This window comes from Trematomus bernacchii, unplaced genomic scaffold (genome assembly GCF_902827165.1).
Source record: "Trematomus bernacchii unplaced genomic scaffold, fTreBer1.1, whole genome shotgun sequence".
Classification (NCBI taxonomy): Eukaryota; Metazoa; Chordata; class Actinopteri; order Perciformes; family Nototheniidae; genus Trematomus; species Trematomus bernacchii.
The window spans coordinates 6,180,484-6,202,299 of NW_022987477.1; the positions used below are offsets into that span (position 1 = coordinate 6,180,484).

Genomic DNA, 21,816 nt, shown 5'->3' on the forward strand with positions numbered 1-21,816 from the left:
TGTTCCTGAACAGAAAGGTCTTAAAAGGACATGTGGGTAGAATTTGGTGTTAGCTGAGGACTCTCCAGATCCAGGAGTCCCACATCTGGACAAACAGTCCTGGAGTCTACATTAAAGAGTCCGGCAGTTTCCTTAGGGCCCGGGTGGTGAAGGGGCAGGGGACACAAAAACAATCCCCCCCACTGATTTGTTTACACTCCGCGACAAGCTTATTTTCCTGAACTCAGGCTCCACTCGGAAAACTTCCTCTGTTTCAGTTCTCTTGTGTGCACAAAGAATCAGACTGAAGGAACAATGTTTAATGTACCTTTTGTACTTTTAACGTCAAATATATATATATATATATCTTCTTATGGCAGCGTTAGTGGATTTTGGAGTAAAACTAAAAAGGCCTTAGCTAGCGGGGACACTTGTGGAGTACTTCTTTCCGAGGATATTTTTCATGACAGATGAGTGGCGAGATCCACAGCGCTGACGGGAACACAGCTGCGTTTCATTTTCAATTCAGGAAGTGTGTGTGGAAAGGTTTGGGGGGGGGGGGCGTTCTGTTTTTCAAGTACCTGGAATGAAACTGACTTTACATTTGCAATATGAAGGAATGGCTTTAATTCAACCTGGCAGCACAAAGGGTTCAATACAGAACTATCACCATCCGTGAGTCACATGCCCAACCTGTTAAGAGTCAGGACCATTCAGTGCCAAATATTTCACCACACATCTAGTTTAATACATGAGGTAATACTTCAATAAATTAAAAGTCCAGCACTGACTGAATGGTCAGGGCCTCTATTTGGAGTTTAGATGCCAAAGTTAACAACTTGACTCAATGTTATGAGTGTAAGGGGATTGTTAATGATCACCCGGTGTAAGTACTCAGTTAAACACCAAATCCAGCTGGAAGGGAAGTCTCAAGAAAGCTCTGCCAACCTGAGAGAACTTCCAAATAACGGTAAAAAGCTAGTTTTAACTGAGTTAAAAATGGTTTGAATTGTATTACCGTAGAACTTACGTAGACATTTGATTACCGCAGATACAATAGTTTATACGGCTGCCAAAAAACAGTGTCCGTTCTACATTGTTTGTCCACCAGAGTGTTTCTTCAAAAATAAATAGTCTAAGGAATTGGTATAAAGAATAGGTTTTTCAAACTCAAATATGTATTGATTTTAGTTTACATCTTAAAAACTCATCAGTCCGGTGAAAGCCCACAAACAAAACACTGACATATAATCACATTATAGTTTAGATAGGTCCAAGATAATTCAGTGATCATATTGATTCAAAGCTTCGAATAAGCATAGACAAAGATGTTGAAATGTAATCTACAGTTTAAACCCTTTGCCAACACATATGAAACCACCGCCTCTCTGGCCAAGTAACAGTCTTTACGTTTTGCTTCATGCTGGACTGAAACATTTGGAAATCAATCTTAGTGCATGACATCTTTACATAAACTGGATCAACTATAAGGGATTTCTTGCTAAAAGAAATGTCCAAAGCTAAAATGATGTGGGGCAAAAAATAAATCATGATGATAAGCAAGAAGACGACAAAAACTGTAGAGTCATGGGAAGAAAATATCTGTGGTGGTTTGTTGGTTTTTACTTATTGCAACACACACCTGAGAGTGACCTCAGCCATTAGAGCCCTAAAACAAGCTGATGCTCTATGTGTAAAGAGCCTTATAGTGCATCAACGTTATCCTTGAAAACACAGCTTCAGCTCTGGGTGTGGAGCCAGTTACTAAGCACAAAGCTGCTAACACAGCTGTGTATGAGGAGTTACCAAAGTCTTCCCTCGCCACCGGTTTAACTGTAAGCAGAGAAGTGCACTCTGGGAATACAGCCACGATAAATGATTGCATGTCTGAATCATTCATAAGTGCTGACATGTTTGAAGTGTCAGCTCTCGCATGCTTCCACAATATTGCGAGTGTATCGGTTCATCAGTTCACAGTAATCAAAGCGCTGCTGCCCCAAATGTGCAGTTCCAATCCAAACAGGCTGACAGTGTTTACAAATCTGCTGCGCTGAAATGATACCACAACACTTTGTAAGGGAATAAACTATTACACAGGCCAAAAGGATTTTCCATTTCGTTGCACGTTGACTGATGATCTTCAGATGCTCAGTGGATAAGTGGAGGACTTTGTGCTGGCTGTCAAATATGGAGGACACCTGGCAAAACACAAAAAACGTGGCCGACAACACAACAACAAAAGGACAGAGTTCAGTTTCACAGCTCCTCCGTGAGCACACAGACTTCAGATGGAGCAGCTGTAGTCTCTTCAACCCCGAGAGTCCACACACCAGTGGGCTGTCTAAGGCTTTATCAGGGGTTGTGACCTGCGTGCTGTTCATTTCCCAGTGGGGCACTTCCTGGATGAGTACGAAAAAAAAGGAGTAGAGACAGATGCTGGACGGGACTGCTGAGTTAAGCTCTAGGCTCAAATTGGTGGGGTTTTTATTTGTTTCCTGTCCCTTTTACATGGTTCCTTGTGATGTCCCTACATATGTCATGCGCATAAGTTAAGACTTAAGGGCTTGTTCCCTTCCCTTCGAGATGCCGTTTGCCATTCATTTATTCTATTGACAGGTTTATTTTGAGTAAGTTAATATACTGTAAGTGGCTTTACTAGGAACTATACCAGGAGCCCAATAAGACATTATTGATATTGATCTTTGGGAGTAAATCCAAAAACGATATATCTGTTAGAAGAACTTTATAAAAAACCTAAACGCGTAACATGAACAAACTATCTAGAAAAATATTCTGCAGATTTTTGGTGTTATCTATCATATATACCAACATGATATATCAGCAAAAAGCGAATTTCTGCTGATATAATATACTATCCGTACAGCCCTACTAGCTTTACCTAATAAATAAATGTAATTGGAGTATAAATCCAACCATTAAATGCCAGTCCCAAAAATCGAATAAGCAGCCTTAATTATGATACCAACAGGGAAAAAAGACATCCAGATGTTAAAGGGACTCCTTTGTTTACCTCTGTAACATAGTGACATCACTATATACCACTCGTGTTACTATTGTAACTCAGTTTTTATTTGGTGTCCTATAACCTGCGAATTACTAAAACCATGCTTACATGGATGTAAATTATATTGTTACTTTTTCTACTTTCAACTTTTGTAAGAAAAAGCTAGATTTATCACAGTTTGCATTTAAAAAAAGGAACCCAATAAATGATGCATTACATAAGTGATAGTCTATAGGGGACTCAAATATAGACAAACATCATCATTAAGTAAAGAGACCTTATGGTTATGGCACCTCTCCACATTCCCTGACTTGCTGTTGACATGAGAAATGGCCAGATGGATTGGAGACAGTCAAGACGAAAGTCGTTCACACATTCTCAAATATCTGTCACACTAACGGGGCCCAGATGCACAAATCCTGACCAAGTAAAAAATATCTTGAGGTTTGTAGAACATAACGTTTGGCTACATTTAGAGTCACGATGTGGAGAGGTTCAAAAAGAAACATCCAGTGTGACATGCTTTTTGTTAAACATTCAAAATGAGGAAGAAGAGAATGCGAAGCAGATTGTGGAAAAACTTAAGTAAACACTGACCTCCCTGTTCACAGTTTAAAATCAGAGGCTCGGTTTCCTCTAGTCTGTCTGCTCGTCGTTAAAACTGACTCTGATTCGTCATCTTTCCCCTCCGCCTGCGCAGTCACACACCGTCAAATCTGACCGACCACAACCACAAAAGCAGCCATGGTCCAGGATGCTCTGACCACAAGCTGACAACAACACTTTTACTGCTCATAGCAAAACTACATTTATGCTGAAAAGACAATGAGCCTTACCAAAATAACTATGTTTTCTAATCCAAATTGATTCCCTCATCATTGTTTGTTTTGCCTGGATAAAGTCACCCATTGTTCCTGCAAAACCTCTATGTTGAAATAAAACCGGACAGGGTTCACTTTAGTCATAATTAAGTGTCTCCAATCCTCCGTCTTTCGCCAACCTTATTTCCTAAAACAAAGAATGACCAAAATCATCTTGTTCTTCTCAACATGCCCCAGAGTTCCAAATGATTCCCACAGCCAGTCAGGGCTGGTGCGTGGGCCCTGGTCATTAAACTACAACGTTTATTTACTGTAAATAGCAGAAGGGACGCTATAGTAACGGATGAAAACACAAAGCTGTGAGCTGAGGTCACACAAACTGTGATTTGGATTATTGCCTCATTGAACACACACTCAAACCCTTTCCAGGAAGCAGGGTGCAGATTACTCCAAGAGGGCAATCACTGAACTATAACTGGCACTTAAGACAAAGAGACGAGTTACAGGCAAGCAATGGTAGAAGTCCTTTCTGAGCCATAAGTCAAACTATATCAGAACGGGATAATACTCTGTTTCAACTAAGTAAATGTTTTGTTTGAAAGGATACAAGCAAAATATAAAAAATTCCTAACATAAAGAAGAAGAGGTAACTTTCAAACACAACAAATCAGACAACAAAATATCTCCATGCCCTTCAAAATGAAACAAGCGCCTTTTGATATGACACCGCTATTGACGGGACATCAACTACGCTTTAAAGTAAGTCAGTTTTCTGATATGACACAATGGGTAAAGTTGGATAGTCTACATTTTGTCCAACCATCTCAATCTTTCTCATATGCAACTTTGTCGTCTGGAAACAAAAACATGTCCCCAGATTATTTTAAAATAGGCTATAATGACATACAAGTTGCTGAAATCCAATACTTAATGCAGATAATTCATTTTCTCCACATCTGGATAGCAGACTGTCAAGAGTTTCTGTGCTGAATGTGAAATGACGTTTTTATTTGCACTGAATGTCGAAATCTGTTGTTTGTTTTCACTTGTTTTCTCAAAAAACAGTCATCTCTCATGCCATCTGTGTTTCATTACTCAACAGAAATAAGTTTGAGTTTTACAAGATCTCTGATACACTGTAATCTAAGCCAAGATGTTTTACAGTCAGGAGGGAGATGATGGCTCAATGAATGAGTCATGCAGCGCTCAGCTTTCTCAATGGCATGGTGAGGTGGCCTGCACTGAATCATGTGCTGCGACGCTGTGCACAAGTGTGTGTGTGTTTTTGGACATAAATCAGTGACATTAAGACACAATTTTGAATAATTAGCCCCCCCTTTGGCTCTTCTCAAACTCCTAGCCTCCATGGTGTACCTATTGTCCCTGAACCTGTCTTGGTAAAATCTGCATCCGTAATTTCTCAATGTCATTTTATCTTGCTGTGTTCAACTTTGTAGCCAAAAAGAAGAAAGCTTGCCGGCAAAGGAAATGTAATATTAAAAAAACATTAATAACAGCTCTTTTAGTCATACTTTTGGATTTTCCTCAAACACAGCCAATGAACAAAGCTCCCTCGCAGCGGAGGTCCTGGCTTTATGGTAACCTCGCCTAATAGCTGACTGTTTAACAGCTTGGAGAATAAACTTGGTTCTACAGCATGCCCACTGCGCTCACTTGGAGGCCGTACCTGCCAATGACGCAATGAGAGGAAGTACAAAATTAGGGCCGAAGGGTTCTGAGTTCATGGGATGGCTCTGGGGCCCTTGCAGGAAACTGACACCATCCCAGCTCCATGTGTGGCCTGATTCAGGCTCCATCTCTTTTATTACATGTGATGGAAACCATACGCCTCCATCATAGGAGATAGGGGGGCATGATGCTCATACTGTAGCAATGAGGAAATAAGAGGGGGAGTGAAGACAGTCAAGACAAGGCCAATGCTCAAAAGGATCAATGTGAGAAGATATAGTGGGAAAGCAAAATGGTTTAAAGATCGAAGAGGTGGAAAAAAAGTTATGACGAACCGTTTAATCCAGTAACCCCTTTCACATCATGAGCCAAGAACCTCTCAGGATCATTGACATGGGCCAGGTCACCATGGGAAGGAGAGAAAAAAAGGATATGTCCGACTGATCACATCCAACAAAAGGCATTATCAAATTATGATGCAATCAATATTGCAGCTTCCAGCAGCTCTTCCTGGCTCCAGCTGTCTGCCGCCTCGCAGTGGGAGAGCAAAACAGAGCTTTTTTTTTACCCAAAGATCAAATTCATCCGTCCGATCTGCTTTGATTCAGTGACAGGTTTATGAGGTTCCATTACACAAAGGAAAGAGGAAAAAAGTTGAACATTTGGTTGTATTTTGGCTTACTAAGTGGATAAACACACATCAGCGAGCCACCACTTAGTGTACTGTACAATGTAAAAAGACACTGAAAATCTCTGTGTATGTTGAAACCTGCATTCATTTGTTGGCACCTTCTCAGTAACAGCTTTATAAGGTGATAGGCTAATGCCTGCGGAAAACCCTGGCATTATCACCTTATAAAGTTATAACGCTGAATGTGTAACAGGGGCTTATTTAGACAAGCAATAGACACAGGGTAACATTAGCGTTAATTAAGCACCATTTCCATACAGTATACCTCCCAGTATAACGTTTTAGCTTTGTTGGCAGAGTACAGAGAATCTGGTACCGACATTTTCCAAATGTTCCCCTTCAAACATGTAGGAAAACAACAGGAGATTGTCTTTTTCATGCACGTTCTAACTCGCTTAAAATCAAAACAACTAGCTGAAAGACACTAAAACGTATTGGTTCTACTTTGATGTGAGGATAAAACTAAAACATTGATTAGTGCAGCTTTAATGTTAAAGTTCAGGATTAATCAAACCTGAGTAAAAAAATAACCATGCGACTCTTTAAGGACACGGACCAAACGGCCTCATCCTACCTGATAGTAAAGGTAGACAAACAAATACTTCCAAAATAGTTTTCAGACAGGCACACAGGCCGCGGCAGCATCCTCCTGCCCTGCATCCCTGCCCCCCCCCCCCCCCCCCCACGAGCCTGGAGGCCCCGCACGGCTCTGCAAAGACTCAGCGCTCGCTGCAGTTACACAAACAGGTCGTCTTTCCAGAAAACTACATCAACAGTGGAGTGGGGTGCGGGAATGGTCTCAGCTAAGGGATTTGGGGCCCAACAGAGTGACTTGGGTTTTAGTTACAAAGCAAAACATCGGATCATAAGAACCCAAAAACGTTGTAGCTCTCCAGTAAGTGTGTGTGTGTTTCTTTTTGTCTGAGTGTGTGTGTGGCCCTCTAGTTAATGACCATCACATTAGTATCCAGAATTTGATAGCCTGCCTACGCTCAACTTTGAAGGAAAGACAACACCATCAGCTAAAAAAGAAAAAGAAGTGAGTTCTAAGTGAGAATGCGGGAGCGCAGGACAAGAAAAACAAAAGACTTCCAATGAAAAACCGTCTGTTTGTCCTCAGTCAGCTGCCATTGAAAAAAAAGAATTCCCTTTCAGATAACATCGCACCACAAGAAAATCTGAGAATCTGTTGCTTTCTTTCAGTCAGCATTCTCAATACCAGTAGACTGTCTCAGCTGCAAGAATTTCTGTCTCTGAAACCTGATGGATGTCCGGATCTCCAGCTGGCTGCTTCAGGTGCCTGTCAAAATGTGAAAACCACTACAAAGACCCCCAGTGCCGACGAAGAACTGGCAAGTACTTCAAAGAAAAACAAATAGCTAAATGTCGCCGGTCGGAGAAAACCAGAAATAAAATAAATAGCGTGACCTTTTTCCTCTGATGCGCAGCTGAAATAATAAACCACAAAATGGCATCGAGGCATTAAAACCTCCCTCTTTTTTGTCCTGTTTGCACTGTATCCAAAACTTTAAATCTACCTGCAAGTACACCCAAAACACTATCCTGGTCATGGAAACATGCAGTACCAATAATGGCCACTAGTTGAATGGTCAAAGACAACTTGTTTTACGATTTTTAAGTCAACCAGGTTGCTGTTGTTTTGCGATATTTTATGAACATTTCTGAGCCTGATCCCATCTCCAGTCTTTCTGAAAGTTCTTTAAACATCGGAAACTAAAAATAATCAGCAGAGAAAGTGGCCAATGGCAGTTCATTTTTCAGCTGTTGTAACAGTCTACTGTCGCACTTTATGTCCTACTAAAACAGTGTCTGAAACGTAAGTGCACTAAACTACAGTTCCAGTGCTGCTGAGAGGATGCCAGATAAAACCAGGAAGGCTTTAAAGAGCTGTGCAGATCTTTGGGATACTTGACAGAAAATCGGTTATGGAAAATCTCAATGGGCAAGTTCTTTTTAACAGGCCATGCCCCCATCAGCCAAACTCATCACCATGTTGGCCACATCCATCGCTGACACCGCCACATGGACGGAGGACAGGACTTCAACAGAGCACCGTGTGCGTTCTAGGAAATGTGTTTCTTGACCTTTTTCTATCCGACCCGGCGGTTTCTGCTCTGGTGTTACTGTGGGTGATGTCGGTATAACATTATGGTTATTGTGGAGAAAGCCGCTCTGTGATTTTCAGAGTTGCTTGTAATAGGAGGCTCTATCATTTCAACAGCGGCTTTGTGGAGACATGGAGGGCTGAAAAATAGGAATTTATCTGTGGTTCATGTGTTGTTAGGTGGTTAGACTTTTCTCAAAGGGGCTTAGAATGGACCCAAAGACAGATTGGGTGAAAATATATGCAAATTCGGAAGGTTGTACTCTGTTTTACTCTACTGAACACTATTTTTTCACAATATTTATAGGATATTTTGAATGAAGTATGCTTTGCTTAGAAAGTGGAAACTTCAGAATGTCAACATAATACACATTTTCTCCAGACTCAGCAAGTAAGAATATGAAAACAGGTCTGAAGATGATCTCTGAGGTGGCTAACAATGGAGTTGCCGTCTGTTATGCAGCATCATGGGTGTTGGAGTTGCTTCTGGGTGGGCCTCCACGTCTGCGGTGGGACGCGGGGGTGTGGTCTGTCAGTCTGAATGACAACAAAGCCTCCTATCCTGCCGCTGGTCAGGAAGAAGAGGACGTTTTTCTGTTTGCCAAAATCTGGTCGGACACACACACTCCAGACATGAGGGTGGCACGCTCTTCTACCTCAGAGCAGCCTGAAGTCAAGACGAAGCATCAGGAGGAACCGTCTGACATCTGGGTTGTGAATCACACCGCTTACTGAAAGCGGTAATCAACACCAGACAATGGGTTTAAATTACTTTGCATAACTGTTTGTTTAGGGGAATCTAGAAGTGCCAGGGGGGGAACTCCTCTCTGAATGAGGGAAGAATCTGCACAGGGATCAAACAATTACTTTATTACTCCAAACAGCAAGATCTGATTACCACAAAGTATTTGTAATCAAGAGTTTTAGCAATGTGTGCTATGCAAAGACGGGGAAATGTGTCCATAAAGAATGTAGGTTTTCATGCAAACCACCATAATTGGTAAGAAAATAAGATACATTATATACAACTTCAGTATGTCTGTATATATTCACATCACTCAGGTCATTCAATATTTAGGAATGCTAAAAGGCGGTCTCAATAATCTACTGTAGGCAGTTTACACATATCAAATGTATATAACCCAAATACTTACAAGCGCAATTATATTAAAGTGAGAAGAAAAGCATTGTGTGAGATCCTTATAACTTAAAAAATGTATATTACAATATCACATGTGACCCATGCTCCCATTGCCTGTTAAATACAATAACAAATTAACTTTTTTTGAACACGTAAAAGGGGACAAAACTTTTTTTCTATTAAGTAAACAACAGTGGAGCCTGGGGAAATGTACATTACACATATATGGTAGTGTGAATTGTCAAATAAACAGTTTGTCCACTCAGTATTTTTCTTATCAGTTATATCTTCAGACCCCTACTTTTTTGGGGGGTAAATTGCTCTTACTGTAAACTGCAGTGCCATATATGGCAACTTTGAAACACTGAACACACTGTACTGTATGGAGTCACTGAATACAGACGTTAAACACAAACTCTGCAGAGTTATGTGAGAAAAATAATTAATTAACCATATGCATGCACAACAAGCATCATGCTATGGAAGGTCCCAGAATGGATTTAGTGAATTCCCTCTGTCTGCAGTCCTAACCACACATGGAAAATATGATAGTCATTATGTATCCGACAGAGTTCTGGAGCAGTTCCTCACTGTTCCTCTCTGCTTCAACTCTTTTTGCAAACCAGGAAGCTGTAGGTTTATCTTGGCAACGCTCACAGTCATTTTCCCCCCCCTTTCATTAACATTTTGGACTGGGAATAACAGATTTAGGAGGTTTTATTACTTATACTAAAAAGAGGAGGAATTAGAATCCCCAAAGTCATTGTTAAAGTGTGCCTGTGTGTTCTGCGGCCGGAGGTGTTGGAGAACTTTCATCGATGGTGGACACGGGAGACTCGCAAAAGTGAACAGTTTGTGTTACAAGAGAGTAATGTTAGGTTATTGTAACACACACACACACACACACACACACACACACACACACACACACACACACACACACACACACACACACACACACACACACACACCACACACACACACACACACACACACACACACACACACACACACACACACACACACACACACACACACACACACACACACACACACACACACACACACACACACACACACACACACACACACACACACACACACACACACACACACACACACACGTAGTCTCTAATGTAAAAGAATGTTCCCCGCAGAACAAAGAACTGCAGCTAGCCAAATGTGAACGCAATACTTTTCACAGGAGGCTTTAAAAGAACGCAGGTGTCTTGGAGCGCCTTCTCTGCTATTCTTTTATTAAATTATTAAATCAATGACTCAGAGCCCCTTGTCTAAACACCCCCTTAAAGACTCCTAAATAGGTTACTTACTGAACTGCAGAAACTCTCCCCTGACATCTGCGTGTGGGTCGCGTCAAGGACACCGGGGTTATTATTGTGTGAGCGGAGAGGGACCTTGCTGCTTTTCCTCACTCTCAAAGGTGAGTCAGAGAAGTCATTGACACTCGGATGATCACAGGCCAGATTGGAAATAGCAGCTAACTACCAGCACATGTGTATTCCTGGCAAAAACATCACAGATCGACGCCTGCTCTGCATATCTGCCTGGAGTCATTTTACTGCTGTTTTATTTTGCTAATGAAGGCAAAACAGAAAGAGAGGAAAAGAGAGAGAAGGTGGGAACAGTTTACAGGACGCCTCGGAACTGACTGATGTTACAATAGGTATTGTTCTGTAGTTTCTCTACCTGATGTCCCGGTTTGAAACATGCCATCAGATAATTTACTTAGAGGGATAGTCCGGATTTGTGTGGGTTGTATGAGGTACTTATCCAGTGACTTTTATAGCACAGAAGCTAAACAATGTAATGCTGTGGACAGGGCAGCAGCAAAACGTGTTTAAGCCCCCATAACAATATTAATATCAGTTTAAGTGTATGCTACATTATGAATATTGTCACCGCTGTACCTTTAAGGGCAAACAGCCCTATTGGTAGTGAACTGACATTGTTTAATCTTCTCTTCCGGCCATCTCTTTTAATAAAAATGTAGTCTACTGCTACATTGATCGGTTTGATGTTTGTGTTATTATGTTTATAAGTTGTATATAGTAATATACACATATTGTGATCTATGCAGATAGGGCAACAGTAGTTCAATTCGTTGGAACTTGGTTTGGGAACCAGAGGATCTTCGGTTAAAAGTTCCCCGAACGTTCAAAGTTTGGAGTGTAAACATGATATAATGGCACGTAATACTAAGATGGGAAATGCAGAATCTAAATTTCATTATGTACATGTGTGAAAAATGAAAACAGAATTCATAAACCTCCATTTCCATACCCTATGCTTGAAGACAGCATGTGTGAAATGTACTTTCCACCCCTGCTTCTATTATCCTAGTCTGTACTATTAAACTAGAAGAAAAATGATGTATTCATAAAATCCCTGTGATCGCCTGCCATTTCCCCTTTTGGAGGCCGTTCTTCACATACGGACAGTTTTGTGGCATTCCAGGTTGAAAGGGTTGAATTATAACAGAGATAACACTGCGTCCAAAAGGAGAGCGTGAGTAATGACTAAAACCCACTGCGGCAGTTTTCATCATTACTCACACTCAAAACTAACGATGTACTAATTGTGTAGGCCATGTAAGAGCAGTTGCTCTTGTGTCATAAAGGTGTGTACGTTTGTGCTTTAGATAAACAGTTCCAGCTGGATCGTGTACCGTTACAACTCCCTCCCCTTTTCTTTAACTACTACCATCACACACACGCTCTTATCTCCTCTCAAAAGCTCCTCTCATGAGCCTCCAAACCCATCTATCAACTTCCTGCTGTTCCCTTATAACCGGCTGCGTCTCCTCCACCTTCTCCCACTTCCTTCTCACTCCCCTTTGAATCTCCTGGGATCAAATATCCCCTCGCCGGGAGCCCCCTTCTCCTCCAGCTCATTCAGCATCTTGGTGTTATCTCCCGTCCCGTCTGTCCGCTGGTGCGAGATTCTCCCAAAGCCAGATACGAGGAATCCCTCATCCCTGGTCTGTACATCATCTTTGTGTTTACACCTAGAGGCTTGAGTTTTAACAGCCCGCTCTAAAATCTCAGGGTGAACTCTCCTCTCCCGGCACAGAGTAAATAAACCTTAAGTCTGACATGTGAAACTGAGACATGGAGGTGGTTTCTGTAAGCCAGTGGCTGACATCTGACTTTATTATTTTAATCCCGTCCTTCAATGTTTCTTGGTGTCTCCTTGGGAAATGTAATTTGTCTGCTTACATTTTTCTTTCTCTCACTCACAACACTTTCGTTCATTTTTCTCCATAGCGCTTGGAGGTGTTGGGGCTCTGCACAGATTTTAAAGTACCTTCTTGGTATGAATGATTCCAAAACCATCAAAGATGGGTGAAGTGTCCGGTCAACAGGACTTGAAATAATTCTTAGAATCAAAAACAATCGAGATTTTTCTGTACATGACACCGGATGGGATGAAATGTAATGAGAAAATGTTCCATGTGCAGAGAAGATGAGAAATCAGAAGACATTTTGATGCAGGATCATCATCATCAGAGCCCAACCAAGCAATAGCACACCATTCTGTTTTTAATGACACTCACCGAACAGTAGGTGTGTGGGGTAGTAAACCATACATAATCAGGAACAGGTGTTAAAGTTTACACACGGAAAACATATATAAAGAATAAAACTGGTTTGCTTAAAGAAAAGTTGTAAAACACATTGTTGGCCTTGAAATCACCTGAAATGTATTTTATTGCATTATTTCCTATTATGTTAAAGGCAAATGTACTTGCTTGAAAGTCAATGACAAACCAAGTGTTTTATTGCTGGTCCGCCTCATTTGAGCAGGTGACTTCAGTAAGTGTTTTGCCATCCACGCTTTCTACAACAGGTGTTTAACCCGCTGCAGATTCAGGTCAAGTACTTCTGCATCTGGAGCTCCTACAACGGCTCCTTCAACTTCATTGTCTGTTTGAACTGGATCTGGCCCAACTTGACCCAATCCATTCCAGGTTAGGCCGGGTAGTTATTTTTTGTTTTTTTCCTTAGTCTGATAGATGAGGAGTAACGAGATGTTGTCACAAGTGTCTGGTTCTGAACGGGTTGGGCTTGGACAGAAACTATACATCAGATTAATAAAAAAATTAATTCTATATTTTTAGCTCTGTTTTGGTCTTAACCAATTCTGGAAGGAAGAGTCTTCTGTAGCTCTTTGACTGCTTATTCCTCTACTATGATCACCAGCTAAGAAAGAGGGTTAATAAAAAAAGACACATAGAATAAATATGTTTGCGAAGGCATGCCCACTTGAAAGGACCAAAGAAAAGTGGTATGGCAAGCTATGCTTTACCAAAGTATTGAGTGATCAGAACTTGCCATGCAACTTTAAGAAAGGACTAAGAGGCAGAACTTGAGAAACCCACAACACAACTCTTTAAAAATTGGCCAAGAAACCACAGCAAAGTGAATAAGAATCCTCAACATACATTCTTACAAACACACTGCGAAGTATCACATGACAGTATGTATTAACGGTGTCAGGGTCTGACAAAACCATGTCTGTTTCCATGTTAACCACGATGGATGAGGTGGTAGGCGAAGTGTCATTATCACTACAGCTGAAGGTGGTTGTGAAACCGGGGGATGCTCTTTGCCAAAGAAACCCACCGGACTGAACCGAGCCCTGGCTGTGCTGACACAGCTGGTTCCAGGCACCCCAACGCCATGCTCGGGCTCAAGGAATGTTCCGGGCCTCGCTGGAGAAACCATAACAAGTGCAGGAAATAGATTAGTGCACTCTGGGTTCCACGCCGGCCGCAAACCTCCAGAGCCCGGCCTCCTCTAACCCACATGTGTGGGAACAGGAGACACTGCAGTGGAGGGAGTAAGACCCCCATCCAGACAACAGTGCTGATCCCAGGAGGACCTTCTGCATTGAGTAATCAAGCCTCCATTAGTTCATGACTGGCCCTGACTCCTGCCTGCACACCGACTGCTTCCAGTAAAAATAAATGGAGAAATACCACATGAGAGCCAGTGCTGGATGGTGGTGAATGCAATTTATATGAACGATGGTGTCAACTGTACACACTGAATGGTGAAACATGTATATATGAGGATATTCTGGCAGCTACTTTTTATCAATACGTAATGTTTCAAGCAACTTTAATTTCACAGCGGGTCATTCAATTCACTTTTTGGCTCACTGACTTTGCCTCAATCTGTTTTATGTATTTCTAATTAGATTTGCATTCATCTGTTTAAAGGATACCCCCTTGGGAAATCTAGTTTTGCCAAATTATTCTTGAACAATACATTAGGAAAGGCAATATGATCCAACATGACATGTTTATAACTGCTACAACATAAGTTAATATACAATTTGGCTTAGATCCTTTCGACTTGTTTGCTAACTTGCTATGCTAGCTTAAACAAAGGATTGAGACTTAACTTTGCTATCAGAAAAAAACAATTGCCCTGTATTGAATCTAAAAACCTTGTACGTTTTTGTTGTCCATCAAAAACATAAATATCTTGTTTAGGAAAATCCTACCACTGTCTTACAATGCTTCCAATGGCTGCCATTAGCATTTCATGTGCCAATATCGCTGGCAGTTATTATCCTGATTTTCATAGTTCAGAAGCCTGATCTTCTTGTAATTAGCTGTGAGTTATTTGCACGTAGAGAGAGAGAGCAATACATACTGATTAAGTAAGATAAAGTGAACACAAATTATCTTAGTGGTTGTGTTATTCCACTTTGGTCTAGAAATGTTCACAATCAGCCTGTGTAATTTAATAATGATCAATTGGTACTAAGTGGATACAAGCGGCCGAGATGGGTTTTCTCCGCAGGGTGGCTGGCGTCTCCCTTAGGGATAAGGTGAGAAGTTCAGTCATCCGGGAGAGACTCGGAGTTGAACCGCTCCTCCTTCGCGTCAAAAGGAGCCAGTTGAGGTGGTTCGGGCACCTGGGATGCCACTTGGGCGCCTCCCTAGGGAGGTGTTCCAGGCACGTCCAGCTGGGAAGAGACCAAGGGGTAGACCTAGGACCAGGTGGAGGGATTATATCTCTTCGCTGGCCTGGGAGCGCCTTGGGAGCCCCCAGTCAGAGCTGGTTGATGTGGCCAGGGAAAGGAACGTTTGGGGCTCTCAGCTGGAACTGCTACCTCCGCGACCCGACCACGGATAAGCAGGAGAAGATGGATGGATGGATGGTACTAAGTGATCCAAAGCACCAAAATAACAGCTTTTTGGACAAGAGGAAGTTTTCCGAACTTACATTGTCCAGCTTTGGTGAGCCGGTGACAGTTGTAGCTTCAACATCTTTAGTAAAACGTTTTTTGTAACTGGAGGACTCCTGGTTTGAGTCATGCAAAGGGGTGAGTGTTGACTGCCAATGATCAATGAGTATACCAGCTCTGAAGGGGCTGCAAGAGTTCAGCCAAAGCTCAGGTTGATTTTCATTTTATTCTGATGGCCTTCTTATGTCAACCCCCACTGAAAAATAAATATGTTTAAAGCTTGAGCACAGTGGAAGCAGTTCCGGCCCGGATAAACTTGGCAGGGAGAGGGATGGGATTACCAGATGAATTCACTAAACAAGTGTGTGTGTCTGTGTGTGTGTGTGTGTGTGTGTGTGTGTGTGTGTGTGTGTGTGTGTGTGTGTGTGTGTGTGTGTGTGTGTGTGTGTGTGTGTGCCATTTTTACTTAGATATTTCAACAACACTGTCACACTAAATCTAGCTGCTTGTTACATGTGTTGATATTACAGATTTGGCTTTATAATGCAATAATGTGCGTAACATCTTCGCAAACAATTTTCATGGAAGTTGAAGCCAACAATCAAACCTTGAAGCAAAGGAAACTAAAAGCTAACAATCCTTATCATCCTTCTTGCTTAAGGACAACAGAGTTGCACATGTTTGCGCCAAACAATTTGGAATTTTCCAGTCCATTTGGAAGTCTACTGTTATCATACGCACTTTTTAGTTTTTATCCATGTTCCCTTCTTAAACTAGTAAGATTGATTGAGTGTTCTCAGTAATGACACAGATTTGTACAACAGCTTTGACACATCACAGAGTTTGAAACACTATCAGCCTCCTGGGAGAAGGCAATGAATTAAAGCAAAAACATGGATCTGGAAATAACTGCTTGTTTCCCCCTGAGCACTGAGATTACAGTGCTAATAGTGGAAGAATGGGGGTTTGTGATGGTTTGCACAACAAAGCCGCTGGAGTGGTGAGGAGGAGGAGGACCCTCGAAGCCAGCCCCTCCAAACAGCTGCCGTACCCCTGAGATCAGCAGCGCTCTCTTCCTACTCTTCCGAATGTCAAGAGTTCAATTGAATAAAGTTAAAAGTGAGTGTGATTTGGCTGGGCGCCTGTAGCTCTCTAATGTAATCCATGAGCGGGAACAGCACGCGCTCACACAGAAAGACAAACAGGATGCTTCTACTCGGGTGACTGGGATAAAAGAGATTGTGTTCTAACACAGTTTGAATTCCTCTCAGCTGGTGCTGCAGTCCACCGCCTCACGTCCACTCTCATGGACCTCCGCCGAATTGTGTGTGAATGACTCATGCTGCAGCAACACCATAAACACAGAGACACACAGGCTCCTGATCCCAAATCAATGTTCAACCAGCAGAACAGTGATGGAGCACACGCTCCGTCTCCAAGGAAAACACTAATGATGTGTTTGAGTGTGTGTGTGACACAGCATTTGACCTTTGCTGCCAGTTTTTTCTTTTTTCATCCAAAAGCATGAATGCATGTTCTTGATGGCGAACATATGCCTAAATAAAACCCAACAGCAGCAACTGGAGGATTAATTAAACAGACTGACTGAAAAAGGTATTTGTGATTAACGATCATAAATACAGCATGTAAGATCTACAAATGTGCATTTATGAAATCAATTGCAAACTTTGTGAGCTTCTTGCATTAAGAAGAACAAGAGAAAATGACAGAATGGATAATATTTGAGTTGCCATGGAAGAAGATGTTTTAAAGGGTAAGTTTGCCAAATGTACATACAGACATATTGCCCCAAAGATATTGGTCATATGAACTATTTGTTAAAATAACAGTGACAGATATCCCCAAACTTGAACAAACACAACCAACACTGGTTGCATGGCTGGATGCCACTCGAGGTAAGTGTTTGTAATTTGTGTGAACTGACCCTTGTTTATCTGTATCACTCTGGTCTGTCTGGGTCACTTCCAGTGTTCCAATGGGAAAACGTCCTTTGTGTTCACGATAAGCCAGCTAATGTAAACCAGTTACTGTGGTGCTTGAATTTTTTTTTTGGCTAGCATACAAAGCTTTCTTTTATATCTGAATGTGTTTTAGAATACATCAATCACAACGCATCATGAAATAGAAAAAAACCTAAAACTTAGCTAAAGTTCCCTCGCATGCAGTGACACAAAATGGATCGTTTTTTTAAACGAATGATGTGGGAGACAACCCTGAGCCAATACAAGCTCATAAGCATGTGGTAAAGATATGTGACCCTGAATACATTACAACATGGCAGGCAGTGATGTGTGAGGGTAAGCAGAATATTTATTTGGGGATTTAAGTTGACAGTGGCATAACATATTAAAAGCCCAGTTTGTTTCATGCCATATTATGTTTTTTTTCTCATTTATTTGGAAGGTTGTCTTCAGATGTGGGCTTTACATTTCAAAGGTTTAGAATCCAAATGTTAAGCTACAGGGCTTTCGTGGTGCATGTGTTACACTTGTACACAGACCAAATGCATGTGAACCCCGTCTGCACCACAACAGAAAGATTTACCGTACATTGACTACAATTTGAGTAACTCCACATTTTTTGAGGTCCTGTGACATGTTTGTGTGAGTCAACGCGTTTGAGAGACTCAGTTTAAGTGGATCAAAGAGAGAAGAGATTTTCTGGAACCTCTTGATCTGGTGAGCTCTGTCAGCGGTCGTTGGGCCTGCGGTGAGCCGGACCTCACAGACTGTCAGCCACACTTATGTTCAACCCAAACCCTGCAGAACTGTTAGCAACAAAGCTAACTCTGGCAGTCTGCTATCTGTCCTGATGTGTCTTCTGTGCTCGCGAGAACATTAAATTAGTCCGACATGCCTAAGGTAATTTAAGAAAAACAACAGGAAAAATAAAAATGCCAAACAGTTGTAGCTATTATCGACAACATTTTAGTTTGAAAACAATCAAAAGTTCAAAGTGTTTCAAGTTTGCGCTCTTATCTTAAGAAAAATCACTTTTTCACTCACCGAACCTCTTGTATCCAAAAGACTGTACTTCCTCCTCGTCTGCAAAGTCGTCTGTGTGACATAATCAGAAACAAAACATGAGTAGGTCATATGTGCGCTACTGAGGATACATACATTGTGTCCCACAATATCATGACTCAGTCTATACTTTTTTTTTCTTATTGTGTGTACATTTTTTGTAGGTGTGTTTGTTTGATTGGAAATGTTTGTACTGGGTATTGAATATGTAGAATGGCTCTGATTAAATTAATCTAATAATTGTAAATAATGCAATAGTTCAAACTAAATAAAACAGACACTACAGGGCAACTGCACATAGCCAAGAATGTATCATGTAATCCTTCAGTCCAATGATCTCTGTTTGAGTGGAGACAGCCAACAAGGCGTTTGGTTGAAGATAGTAGGGTATCCTCTATAGTCTGTGTGTCTGTGTGTGTATGTGTGCGTGCGTGCGTGCGTGCGTGTGTGTGTGTGTGTATGTGTGTGTGTGGAGATAGGAGGTCCAGAGAGCTGTAAAAGCCACAGGCTGCGGTTTCTCTGCATTGTTGACAGTTACCCTAATTACACTGTGCTGCACTATACTGAAGACTGGAGCAGAGCACAGAGAACATCACCGGTAATGGTAAACAGATGGGACTGAGTGGGGGAGACAGGGAGGGATGAGCTGAGTGTGTGTTAGTTTGTGGGGGTCAGAGTGGGTTAGGGTGCTATATCAACTCAGCTTAAACTTTTAAAATGAATAAGATATTTTATTTAAAAGGTGCTCAAAGTCAAATAATGTGCTGTCAAATGCTACTAATTGGCTTGTAATTAAACATCAGAGACTACAAGATGCGTTCACTGGTCATCTGCCACTCAGGAACTTTTCCTAACAATGGTAAAGTTGAATGGAAGCAGCATCTCAATCCTCCCAACTTCAACAAGTTTTCAAAAATAAATCCTTTACGCAGTCTTATTCTGCAAACATAATTTGGTGCATATATATTTGAATGAGATGCAAGTAGTGGACGGAAAAAAGAGACTTCCAAGTATTTCACAACTTCTGCACCGCAGTACCGTAATGTCATCCAGATGTGTATTGCGCACCACAAATAAATACCCACAGAAATATAGGTGTAATCTGAGCGTTTGGGGGGAAACACACTTTAGGGATAAAATACACGTAAAGGAAACATACCTTTCATGGCGTTTTATAACTCGTTGAGCACTGAAGAAGAGATGAGGACCCCTGTCACTTTCTGCGCATCTCAGCATCCAGTGCAAAGGTGTAAACTTGCTCCGCAGAAAACGACCCAAACGTATGCAAGGAAACTATCAGTATGTCTTCATGTCGAGTCCTCAGTTTAAAATCCCATCGCCTCTGTCCTGTTGCTCGCTTAGTTTGAGAGGAGTTTTTGCAGGAGTGATGTGATGTTCCCTGAGCCTGAAGGAGGAAGACGTGCTACAAGTGTTAAGTTACACAGAGAAACACGATAAACTTCCGGTGTCGCTTTCAGAATTGAATCGTTTTTTGTTTCGTAACACTGTAAATAAAGCAAACATAGTATATTTCATGAAGAATCACTTTTGTTATCAAGATAAATGTCCTTTTTTAACCAGGTAATGTACTCTCACTCTAACTGTTTAGCATGTCTCTGAATGTGATAAATTGCTAAATCCAGCAGCCAGTATAGCACAACGTTTGCCAAGCTAGGTGAGGGAAAGCTAACATAAGCCTAAATTCAAATGTAACACAATTCAATCTAAAGCTAAGTAAAGTTTACCATTGAACAGGTGTTGCTACAGTGTTTAATTTGTACAAACAATTTAACCATTTCCGAAGTTTACTACAATAAAGCCAGTAGAACTCCTAAAGTTAACCTAGATACAGCACAGTTAACCACACATATGCAAGGCCATAAATGTGCTTCAAGTAAATGTCCAAAACAGATGGTTGTTTTAGCTATATCTGCTTATATTCAACCCCACAGCACGTCTACCCTAAAACAAAGGCCAACCTACCAAACTCTTATTTTGGAGTCTAAAGTGCATGACATCCGGTTTCCCCAAACTTTCTCTGTAGCTTTCTCTTTGTAACTTTAAATCGTCCACACTTTAGTTTGGACTCAACCACTGTCCAGCTGAGGTTTTTGAAGTCATACCAGTGCCTGTCCCGTCCCCCCCTGCTGAGTCTCCCCCTGTGGGGATGGAGGAGGTGCGGACAGACCCCGGGCCGTCGTGCGGGGCTGCAGTAATCCAGCCGGAGATGAGATTAAGTTACTGGGGGTTGATGGCAATCGCGTCCCCGGGTGAAAATCTGGTACCCATTAGAGATCATTTCAAAGGTTTGGGGAGGTGGAGCGACACCGAAACGCGACATTTCAGTGCAGTTCCTGTGTTTTTACATATTCACATCTCATTTCCTTTAAGGCAGAAAATCACTTTCATACCCATATGATATTCCTTTAGGTCCATATGGTTCTCCATAATATGTTACTCATGTGGTTTGGGTTATTTTATCAATTGAATTATCACAATAATCTCACATTCCTGTAATACTGCCAACATTTACATATTTTCAAGACCTTTTTATAAATCCTCCATAAAGAAGAGATAAGAAAACGGCACAGTTAAATTATTTCAATGTGGTCTAGTTCTTTTTTTTTTTTTTTTTTTTTTAATGGAAATTGCTAGAAATATCTGTACAACAAAGAAAAAGCTTTACAAAAATCAAGAAAATAAGACAATAGTATTCTTGGAGTAAATTGATTTTTATAAATTAAGTATCCATTCTAATTTGTTTGATAAAAACAACATTTTTGGACATCATTATATAGCAAAAACGTACCTAATGATGTAAATATACTTTATTTAATTTAATTTATAAGTTAACTCTGGCCTTTATCTCCCTTTAGGGTTTGCAACATGAAACCAGACTCATTTTCTCTGCTGTGATACATATTATTCCTCCTAACTTTTTCACTGGATGATACAGATCTTTACATTGTTTACTTTTAGTTAAAACAATAATTTACATAAAATAGTCCCTATGGACGCCAATACTGACCACGATCCATCATAATTAGGCAGCAGTGGCCGTTTCCCCTTTGACTCCTCCAGG

At 41.2% G+C, this 21,816-nt stretch overlaps 1 protein-coding gene across 1 annotated transcript in view; it reads right to left on the minus strand.

The window, feature by feature from the left end:
- LOC117497103 (collectin-12-like) overlaps positions 1-21,816 on the minus strand; it is a 36,432-nt gene that overhangs the window by 10,018 nt on the left and 4,598 nt on the right. Inside the window, exons 2-3 of the mRNA XM_034148995.1 lie at positions 19,894-20,139; positions 18,717-18,767 (exon numbers count right to left, since the gene is read on the minus strand). Of these exons, the coding sequence (XP_034004886.1) occupies positions 18,717-18,767; positions 19,894-19,900 (58 nt within the window). The 5' untranslated portion in view covers positions 19,901-20,139. The remainder of the gene's footprint in view (positions 1-18,716; positions 18,768-19,893; positions 20,140-21,816) is intronic.